Source organism: Melanostigma gelatinosum, assembly GCF_949748355.1.
Source record: "Melanostigma gelatinosum genome assembly, chromosome: 17".
Classification (NCBI taxonomy): domain Eukaryota; kingdom Metazoa; phylum Chordata; class Actinopteri; order Perciformes; family Zoarcidae; genus Melanostigma; species Melanostigma gelatinosum.
In genome coordinates, this window is record NC_136650.1 from 15,685,423 (window position 1) to 15,697,341 (window position 11,919).

Sequence of the window (11,919 nt, forward strand, 5' to 3'; positions counted from 1 at the left end):
CATGGTATGGTCAGTGTTTGGCAGTGGAGAGCTGTTGGCAACATCATGGGAAGAAAAAAACAACAACAAAGATCTTGGCAACTGGAATACATGATGCTTAGCCGGCGTTCGCGGCTAAGTCTCTTGAACACAGCTCTGGCACTCTGAATGAGGAAACACTGGAGATGTGGAATACATGGATGGCTTTCCGTGGGGATGACATGCTCACGGTATGGATCATTGGCCCTGGGCCGCGTTCGAACAGGTTCGGCGCTGAGCGCTCCTTCCTGATCAACAGTGAAACGTCGCACGCAATGGCGAGAGAAAACTCTCCAAACCTAAAGGCAGCGGTTTGACCTCGGCCTGGCCGTCTCAGCAAATAAGGAATGAAAGGAACACTTACTGATACACAGAAAAATACACCGACAAAAATATATAAAATATATAAAATAAAGCTTGAAGTGTAACTATTTATGTATATGCTCATGAATACTTTCATATATTTCTATGTACACATACATATCTGTCTATTGTTTATATATCAATATATCTATTTAAAGTATAACTTAACTCTTGCACTGGAACCCTCAGAAGTTACTTTGAAGGCACAGATCTAAGCTCAGTGAACCGTGTGAATCTGACGAGGAAGCGACACAACCACTGAACTCAGATCTGCACGAACATCAACCTCATCCCACTCAGAGACGAGTAGGGAAAGGGGCGGGGCCTGGTTGCACTTCCTCTTTCACATCTTTTACGTTTCCCGTCTTCTTTCATGTCATTTGTTTTTGTGTCTTTTCTTTCTGTTTTTTACGTTTAGCACCGAGTCAAACAATAGAGGGAAAAAAAATAACGTGATAGCATATACGAATGTGCAAATGTACAACAATAAAAAATACTACGAAGATACATATTTGTTTTTCAAACTACAATTGATATAACATGGATAGAAAAGAATATTGTAACGCATACGAAGAAAAGGATGAAAAAAAGAGAATTAAAGCACGCACTTGATCCTTTAGCGTGTGGGATTGGAATAAAAAGGGTCGCGTGAGGAAAGTCATCCAGGGCTATGTTTGGGGCAGAGATCGTGCGAGCGCGGCCTCTAGCCTTGAATTTTGTGCAGGATCTCGGTGGAGACGGGCGGGTGGAAGTTGATGGTGTGGTGTCTCAGGCCCTGCGAGGTCTTGTAGCTCTTGCCGCAGCGACACTTAAAGGGTTTCCTCACACGGATCTGCGTGCGGTGACCATTCTTGGCGTGGTACTTGATACCGTTCACATTCTGAAAAGACAGGGAGGAGGAGATACATTATGAAAGTGGAGAAGTGTACCAAGCACCCTTTTTTTTTTTACATGATTTGAATAAGGGCCTCAAAGCCCGCTGCTCTCGCTGGGGGGCTTTCCTACCAGACTGCGGTCACAGGTTGATTGCTTAATGAGCTCACCGGCTGCTGGCAGTAGCCTCAACACTCACTAAATGAATTCTAAGTGGTCACCGAAATGTTTACACGAGAAAACACACCAGTGGGACAGTGCAATGTTTTAGTCTCCATATATGATCATCACATTGTTTATTTTATTGAATGCCCTTGAACTTAAAGTTGCTAATGTTCTACATTTATACTCATTACTGATGACTTAATTGATGTTATTACAGGTCGGATGACACATGTGGACCCATTCTGATCAACACAGCAAATGTGACTTTGTCCCACGTCACTGTTTTGGTCTGAATGAGGTTTTTGTTACCAGCCGCAAATTTAAAAAAAAACCAAAGCAAATATGCCATGATATATTTATCACTGCTTCTTGATTTATGATGTGCTTTTTCGAACATTATGTCCAGACATGTGATACTCAAGACAAAAGCTCCAGTGTGGAAACAACTGAGCCTCGTGTCCCATGGCAGTGTGAGGCCTTACCTTGTATCTCTTCTTGCAGCCGGGGACGGGGCAGGCGAACGGCTTCTCGTCTCCCCCGTTCATGCACATGGAGCTGAGGATGGACTCGGAGCTGATGGCGCTTTCTGTGGTCCACGACTCATCGCTGTCCGACTCCTCGTAGTCTACCTCCTCCTCATCATACTCGCTGCCTGGAGGCACGATGCAGACACGCAGAGCGAGAGAAGAAACAAAAAAGAAAAGACAGTCATCCCAGATGAAATCGATCATGATGGGGTTGTGCCCTTGAAATACATCATGTCTTGGGAATTTAGCAAACGAATGATTTGTGAATTTGTATTAATACGCCTCTCTATATTCTGCTGCTTTTGTAATGCATTAGCAGCCACACATGCCACTGAAAGCACTGCTCAGACAAAACAGCAGTGGTGTGTGCGTGTGTGTGTGTGTGTGTGTGTGTGTGTGTGTGTGTGTGTGTGTGTGTGTGGTGTGTGTGTGTACACATGTGAGTCAAAACGCAGGGGTTGGCACTGTTAAAGAGATCATTAAGTGGGAGTGATCCCCATTGCTCAGCCTGGAAAAAGTAGATTTTCCACTCGCATCCATGCGCACACACACACACACACACACACACACACACACACACACACACACACACACACCTACACACACACACACACACACACATATAAAGACCCACTGACCCCCCACCATCTCACAGGAAATGCTGCACCTCAGCATGTGTGTGTGTGTGTGTGTGTGTGTGTGTGTGTGTGTGTGTGTGTGTGTATATATAAGGCCAGACCTAACACTACGTTTGGAACCATTTGGGCTGGAATTGGACATCTGCTTCTGGGCTGTGCAACACACGGCCCCATGCTAACACACAGCGTAACAGCTGCTATGTAATTAGCAGTGTTGACTGGTCTGCTCACTGCAGGAGCCACCTAACCCAACACACACACACACACACACACACACACACACACACACACACACACACACACACACACACACACACACACACACACACACACACACACACACACACACACACACACAGCAGAAGACAGTGGTTGGGCTTTGAGCCTCTTCTAGTTTGCATTACTGAATAATCTGCATTCTATTTACATTACAAATGTCTTCATTTGCTCATCAGACCGCCGTCTGAATGTGATGAATGGGCCTCCGAATGGCGTAAACATAACCGTAGGCGGTTTCTGTTTCCTGCCAGCACCAGCAGCTCCAGTCACTCAACAAGTACAATCAATCTGTCTCTCTTTGTCTCAAACAGACATTTCGACAAACACACCTGTCGTACCTGTAGGTGTGCTGCTGCGGAAGGAGGAAGAGGGAGTGATGGGGGGTGTGACGGGAGGCGTCAGGTTACCGCTGGTGTGTCGAGGAGGCGTGGCCGTGCTATTCCTGGACACTCCGCCAGTGAGGGACAGGGACAGCTTGGGCGCGGCCTTCTTCTTCATGGTCTCCTGCTCCCGGCGCGCTGCATCCGTCATGAACCTGATCGCACGCAACGGTGGCGAAAGGGGGGGGGGGGGGGGGTGTCATCAGTAAATCCCATGACACGGTTAAGTCCCTGAATCTAATAGAATTTACCAACATGACGTCAACTTGATGACCAAATTAATGGCGGAAATGCAGGTGAACCTACTGAAATGCAAAACTTAATTCAAAGAAAATATAACTGTTGCATCCAAAAGTTTCCCTTTTCTTATCATTTCTAACTTGAAGTATAATTCTGGTTAATTACAACTTGGGTCTGAATGTCTTTAGCCAACGTCTCTGTCAGTTAGGACAACTCTACGCTGATCAAAGTAATTAACTTGGAACACACGGTATATAAGCAGCGACACCAACTGACAGGAGGCAAACAAAAGTGAGCGTCCATAACATGTCGACCCTTATTGCACAGGACAAACCGTGCAGGTGCATCTAACTATGGCTGTTTCTACGCACTGGTGCTATGAGAGGGACGTCGAAGGTTTGTCAAGACATGAAACATACATGTCACAAGACTGTACAGTAAATGCGGCTGACATTTACAGCCTCGCCACTTGAACAATTACCACAGAAACACAAACCTAACTCTCTCTGTTTTACCGTTATCTTTCTCAACGTTGCGTCTCGGGAGTCATTTAACGGCGCATTGACACATCGGTTCACCGCACAAAAGCACACACAAGCAGCGATCCTGAAAGGCTGTGCCGTTTACAGCACAGGGATTTAGGAGTGATTGTCTTGTGTGGTTCTCTGTGCTGGTCTGTGGATGAGTCACTGCTGTGTCTATGGGAAGACATCATTCATTTGAGCTGCTCTCCGCAGGCCACATGTACGCACACTCACACTTAAATACAGACCGTCCACTCGTAGAGCAATGCTGCCCTCTGTAGACACCTTTGCTTCTGTGTGTGTACCTGTTGATGTAGCTTAGGGCCAGATAAGTGGGCTGCTGTTGCTCCTGCTTCTCCAGGACCCGCGGATCTGTGTCTGAGTGAGAGAGAGAGAGAGCGAGAGAGAGAGAGAGAGAGAGAGAGAGAGACATTCAGATTAATCACTGCTCTCTCTGGAGGGAAAATGTTGCGTGAATACTCTTAGTATGTAGCTGACTCATAGGTCCATTCATCCTGCCAGACTGGCTGAAAGATTACAGGATGTTTCTCACACTGCATTCTCTGTGCGTAATATGCGAGAGCCCGCAGACACATTTCAGATACTTGTGGCACATTATTGCACCGAGCTGTCTGTAATTTACTGTGAATGCCTTTCCCAAAGTGACCAAAGGCTGATTAATCGTTGCCCGAGACTGAATGTGGCAAAGACGAAATTTGTCCCGAGAGTGAAAAAGCGACTTGGAGGCTGTGATGAATGTACACAGTGTAAATGTACATGTAAATGTACATTTACATGTACATGTAAATGTAAATGTACTCGAAACACACACACACATGCTTTTTCCAGTTGACTTGCTAGGTCAGTAACACTACGGTAGGCAACTTCCACTGCCTGAGGGAAGCAGCATTAACTTCAAAGCCCCACCTCCCACCCTCTGGAAAACAGGAGCAAGTGTGCATGAAAACCCTGCGGGTGGGTGCATCTGTAAAGTACCAGTGCCATCAAGTGTTCAACGCCGGAACATTCAGAGCTATCCACACTAAAAAATAAAAAAAGTAGGTTTTAGCCGTGGCTATGCCTCTGTGTGTGTGTGTGTGTGTGTGTGTGTGTGTGTGTGTGTGTGTGTGTGTGTGTGTGTGTGTGTGTGTGTGTGTGTGTGTGTGTATGTATGTGTAGGCATAATTGCAGCTTTATATGTAATGGCTAGCAGATGTATTGCAATTCAGATCCAAGAACTGGATCATCACTGTGCAACAATTAACACACTCAAGTACGCGCCTTCCAACTAATCCCGTGTGTGTGTGTGTGTGTGTGTGTGTGTGTGTTTGCGTGTGTGTGTGTTTGCGTGTTGGCCTTCTTAGCCCTTTAGTTTCAGGCTTTCACACCTGATAATTAAAAAAGAATGCAGACTTCCCACAGTGCAGGAAAACACCAAGGGGACCAGCAAACACGAAAACAACCTAGAAGGAGAATTAACACTACCACTGCTGCAGTGTACAGCAGAGTCTTTTACATTTGAGTTTAGGTAAAAAAAAACACTGAAGAGGCTAGGTGAGGAAAAAAAGATAGCAGGGGCATGCATCCATAAACACACACATCTGAGGTGGTCCACAGAGGTGGTATTTTATAGCTGAGCCTTAATAATCCTACTGCTCAGATGCAGAGACCAGAGCTCTCTATGCATGCATTAGTATGCGCACACACACACACACACACACACACACACACACACACAAACACCGACACACATCGACCTACACCACTGACAAGGATGAGTCAGGACGCATCTTAACGTCGGACCGCTGAGTTTGAATATTTTGGCTCATCTAAACACTGAATGCTCGGCATTTTTCCTTAATAAGTCACTTCAACGATCGATTATCAAAAACATGTTGTTGATAGATGTTCTGTCGAGTGACGAATTGATTCATCAACGAATCTTTTAAGTATTGTGTATGAGAATCATCCATCTGCAGTGATGAACCAGCAGTCCAACTTCTATATGGAAGGATATATTCATAAGCACCATGAACACTGTAACAGTCGCAGGCCGCTAAATGCCATTCGGGCAAATGTTTGACAGCCAGGTATAGAAGAACAAGAAGGAGAAAAAGAAATGCCAGAGTTAATAACTCGGGATGTACAAGAAGCTCAGGTCTTTGCTTTAAGATGAGGTTAAGTGTGTGCGTGTGTGTGTGTGTGTGTGGAGAAGGGGGGGGGAGGGCAGGGTGTTGGTGGGAATGGAGTGAGCCAGGTGCAGAAAGAGAGAGAGAGAGAGAGCTGCAGTAAATGTTCACCGGCTTTATGACTTCCGCTCACCTAGCAGGACAGGAAGCTAACACACTGCTGATCCGCTGGAGCAAGGACCTGCACATACGCACTCACGCACAAACTAAATGAATATACATGCTCAAGGATTTCATTCGGACGTTTTACATTTCACTGACACGGTGCATCATTGCGAGCGGCCTGCATCTTCGTGTTTTTCCATCTGCATGTCTGAGACATTGTCAGAGTCTCCAGGGTCGATAAATATCTCCCTAATTAGCATTCCTGTCATTAAAAGCAGCAGCCAATCAACTGCAGCGCCACTCATTTCAACACAGACGTCCATCTCTCAAACCGGCAGTACACTGCTGCCCCCTGCTGAATGCACACTGTGTGCATGTTGTCCACATGCATGTGCGCATGTGTGTGGGTCTGCGCGTGTGCCTTTACATGTGTAGAAACCAGGCCAAGAATGCATGGCTTGTTTTGCAGGCTGCTAATTAAGCCACAGAGAGCATTTTAACGTGTTTCTAGAGCAGCAGGCAACCGGATGGAGGGAGTGGAGCGGAGGAGGAGGAGGGGGGGGGGGATATGGGTGGGGGGAAAAGGCAAACTTCTCTGTAATTACACTTCCCAGTGCTTGGCGGGGCGCTCGGGTCCCTGCGACTTCCGAAAAGGTAATCTGTGTGACTGTGTGTATGCGGATGTATGTGTAGCGTGAAAGGAGAGGGCCTGTAGTTTCCAGTTGGGGATGCCGGTCCACTAATTGCTCCGCTACACCCTGACAGGTCATTTAGGAAGTACATTGAAACCCCCTCTCTCTCTCACATGCACTAACACACGCCCCCTTCCCCTCTCACACCTCGGAAAGTGGGATGGGAAACAATCTGGCAACTACAGCCGGGCTATATGTTTCACATCATCATCATCATATCAATAGGGGTGTGTTCTGATACTGATTCGTATCACATAATATGGCAAATGTATGAAAAATCAATAAATTATCATCAGATAACACATCAGCCAATATTTCGACGATCAATTCATTATTGATCTAGTTTTTCAAGTGAAGACGCTGAAGATTTCATAGTTTCAGCTCCACAGTTGGGATGATTTGCAGCTGTTCTGCATCGTTGTAAACGGAATATTTTTGGGCTTTTGGACTGTTGGTCGGACAAAACAAGGCATCTGAAGGCATCGCCGTGAACTTTAGGGTATTGTGATAGCCGTGCAGTAGTCTGTGACATTTCACAGACGGACTAAATCACGAGGTCAACGATCAACAATTAGAGATAGTGGCTGAAAAGTGCAGCCTATGCAGAGGGGCCTTAAGCGTGCATTCTTTCCAGCAGGGGGCGACTACTTATTGTCATGTCCATACATATTGTACAAGCAGATAATCTTCACATCTGAGAAGCTGGAATTTTTAGAATTTTCCATGAGAAATGATTGAAACTATTTAACAATCGTCAAATCTGTTCTGGATTCATTTTTGTTGTTGTTCAGCTTGTGTACTAATCGACTAATCATACAGCTCTGAAGATCAAAAGGATTTCATCTGAAAGTAAATTATTGCTCAGACTGACTGGCAACATCAGGCACACTAATGCGAAGACACATTCTGGTGATTCACATAATACCTCCTCTGCTGTGCAATTATGTCATTATTCAGAAAAAATCAACAGCAGCAGGGAAGGGCGTTCCTCAGCCAAACCTGGCCGGTGGGCTGAGTGATTGCGTGTTCAAAGGTTACTGCAGGTCAATTATCTGCATGCTTTAGCAGAGACCTCTTTATTACAACACAATGCTGACCTGACTCGTCTCGTCAAGTCACACACCTCAGTCTTTGATCCCGGCTATAAAACCAAATCCAAAAGAACAAAAATCAAAGTTAATTCTGTCTATTTTTCCTCCCTTAACCTTCTCTTTCAAATCTCTCCCCCCCCCTCTCCCCTCCCTCCCCTCCCTCCCAGCTCCTATTTGTCGAGGTAAGAGGCAGGTATGTGCTTGCGCAGGTGGGAACACAGGCAGATGAGCGTGACATCATTGCATTCCTCAGACCTTACCGAGAGTCACCGCACAAAGCCGTCGCCACAAAGACAACAACCAAACACCACACGGAGCTCAGTTCACCTAACCCATTTCCTCTCGCGTTCGGCCGCAATCTAAACAGCGCTGGTATGTTATTGGAAGGCTGCGATCCTTTCTTCTGGGATGAGGTCACACATTACCTCACGGAAAAGATCGAGACGGGCTCATGTGGTTGGTTTTGCTGCCAGCTATTGTGTGCCGTGCGAGAAGAGGCACGAGTCCAAATGAGACACAAGTTGAGATCATTGACACACAGGCAGAAAAATAAATGTAACTCTTTTTTTTGGGGGGCAATGTAGCACATAGGATGTCCGACCACAAGAGGGCAGCACAGTCTATGATAATGACCAAAGTGTTTCTGGCACAGGCCCACACTGACTCACTTTTACAGCTGTTTACGTCTGATAGCGCACATCTGTTGTCACCTCTGGATTATCCGATTAATTGTTAGCGCCTGCTTCTTATTTTTTCAGAATCTATTTGCACACAGCAGGACGGACCACAATCAAGGCAATCGGTTATCTGCAAAGCTTCAAACAGCTTATCTGAAGACTCACGTGCAGGAGCTAGGAGGATCAAATTAGCTTATCTTTTGATTGACTGTTGATCACACACACACACACACACACACACACACACTGCTGCACCATTTCAAAACCTGGAAAAGGGAAGTCAAAGCTAAATGCCGCTACCGCAGTATTGATCAGACCGTGTGTGTGATCTCGATGCCGCGGGACGAGTCGGCAGAGGGGGAACTCATTAATCCGAGCTATCTAACCGGTAAACCGACATCCTGCTCGGTTGAAGGCTGGGGTCAAATGTCAAGCTAAGAGCCAGATGGGGCGTATATCAGTGTGGGCCACGGCTCTGTGACTGAAGGCACCATATCTGTTCTTGCATTTATGTCACAATATCCTTTCATTTGTTTTCCTGATCGGTTTGGAGTCTTTGTCAGAAGATCATTCACAGCGTTTGTTTATCCCCTCTATTTGGACAATTTGCAAGTGATCCACGGAGCATATGTTGGGATGAGGAACAGCATCACCCACGCTCACTCTCTCCTCACGCACACAAAACTTGACCCCTTTATTTAAACATCAACACATCAGTCCTGTGACGTCGGGTGTCCTCGCCACAGCTCGCTGCTCGGTAGCGCTCTTTGTTTGCGAGACAGCAGGTGTGCAGTAACTCAGCCAATATACTGCCCTCAACCAACCCCTTTGGAGACGGCCAGTTGCCATGGAGACTGGTTCAATGAAGCATCTATTCTACCCCCCCCCCCCCTCTCACCCCCGCCACCTCACACCCGCTCCAAACAGCCTCCCGAGGATGGATACACACCACAAATAATGATTAGAGCGCGTCAACTTTGTTACAGATTAGCGTGTGGTTGTTTTTCACCAAATCCTTCCAAGCTGTAATTTGCTTTTGGTGGATTAAAGGTGAATCTATTCGTGTTAAAACAGAAGCAAGCATTTGCTGCAAAATGTGTTAAAATACTTAACAAGAATTACATTGCATGGTACTAATTAGGCTACATTTGAATGATTTAGATAAAGTGAATAGCAAAGGGAGAACTCACTCGTAAAAAAATAAACTATTAATATTGTATTTGGAAGTGCATCCAAGAGAGGAACAGTAATTATTTAACAATTAAATGATATCTCTTCTGTTTTCTTTGATAGGCCACATTCGTCACATGCATTTGATGGGGAAAAATAAAAGGTAATAAATGTATCACCAATACAGACACTTGTTTTATACTAAAGCACTACCTGCGTCCTTATTACCTAGTAATAACTTAAATAACTTGCATTAATGTCATTGAGGTGTTTACACAGTCACTGTCTATGTGTCAACGTGTGGGTAAACTTGGTGTGGGTCGATACATGCAGTTATCAGAGTGACTACCGTTAGATGTAAATCTAATACACGGTGCAACAAGTTGACGCTTGTGCATGTGCAAGAAAATATATGCAATTTCCTTGCATGTCTTGCCGCAATACGGGGCCAATGGTAATTAAGTGACACAAACATGATCGGATAGCACTGCAAAAGAAGGTGATGTCTCGATGCGTAAAGACACCTGAGGCGACAAAAAAGCGACGCGGGCAAACTCAACACACAAGCGGTGTGAGACTGCACCGCGTCAGGCCTGGGAAACGTAAACACACACACACACACACACGGACTTCTCAGCGACGTTAGCTGTGAAAACCGCTGCCTGGTCGGAATGCTAGTTGCACCTATGAGACCTTACGCGGCCCTCGGAGTCGAGTCACCGCTGCGAGAGGTACCTATCGTGGCGAAAGCACAAATACAAATCGAGCCGGTCACGTATTTCACAGAGTAGCAGTGTTGTCTTTCAAAAAGGAATTAAAGTCTCGTGTTGCTGAATAACTCGCTCGCTGACGAGCGTCGACCGAGAGCGAGAGCAGCAGGAATAGCGGAGTGCACGCCTATTTGCAGTCAGCTAACTAGCTATGGATGCTAGCGGCAGCTAGCTGCCTAGCTCCGTATCTCCCCCCCCATCCCTCCTCCTCTGGCCTGACTCACCGATGTGATTGTCCTCGATGTGGACGATGAGCTCGGCGAGAGTCTCGAACTGCAGACCGCAGCCTCCGAACCTGCAGGAATTGGAGAAGAAAGAAGCGGCGGCGATGCCCGTCATGTTTATCGGCGCTGGTGCATTCACCGGGTTGGGAAGGGGAGCGGGGAGGGGAGGACCGGGCAGCCGAAGACGAAGGTTGAGATTTTGGGATTCGGGGTGGGAGCGCCGCAGAGCGCGGAGCAGCAGACACCGGGTCGGCCAGACAGGACAGCGGCGAACGCAACTGGGAGGGCAGGCGGGACGGTGCCAAGGTGGGGGTGGGGTTGGGGGGGGTGGAGGGGAGGGGAGGAGGGGGAGGCTGGCCTACGTCACGACCTGCCTACCTGTTGGGATCTGTGCCCCCGAAGCCTCCGTGTCATTATTATTATTCGGGCTCGTGATGACACACTGAAATAAATCAAAGTTAAATCTTTTACATGCGTTATAAAGACACCAAACACGTCTAGCACATATATCTATGCATATATGTTGCCCTTTCTTTTTTACATAATCTAATCAATCAGTTTATTTCATATTTTGCCTTTTGTTTTATGAACACCCGTGTTGTTTTGGTTATATCTCACGTTTAAATTGATTGCAAATGCCCCGATAATGTAAATGTAGGAATAGATATAAGTGAATATATATATAAACAATATTTGAAGGAAAATGCTTAGCTACTGATTAACAATAGAGGGTAATATACGATATATGTGTATTACACTGTACGTTTTTAAACATATTGACATATTGACTTTCACACACTTTAATAACATCATCAAATTGGCCTTTGAAATATTTAAGGATTTGAGTCCCTGATGGAACGCTGTACACAGAGAAATGAAGTAGTCACCCAAAAAATGTATGAATGAATAAACTTGATACAATATCAATTTATTTGATATATTATATTCATTGTAGATAGACTAATGAAATATAGAAGTATAAGGAATCTGTATA

At 45.8% G+C, this 11,919-nt stretch overlaps 1 protein-coding gene across 1 annotated transcript; it reads right to left on the minus strand.

Annotated features, from left to right (window-relative positions):
* Positions 1-11,168, minus strand: LOC306791082 (juxtaposed with another zinc finger protein 1-like). The gene is made up of 5 exons (XM_079287704.1): positions 10,926-11,168; positions 4,313-4,385; positions 3,202-3,398; positions 1,902-2,071; positions 1-1,261 (listed from the first exon to the last, which is right to left on the minus strand). The coding sequence occupies exons 1-5, from the start codon at positions 11,038-11,040 to the stop codon at positions 1,085-1,087; spliced, it is 732 nt and encodes a 243-aa protein (XP_079143830.1). The 5' UTR covers positions 11,041-11,168; the 3' UTR covers positions 1-1,084.
* Between the last annotated feature and the right edge of the window lie 751 nt (positions 11,169-11,919).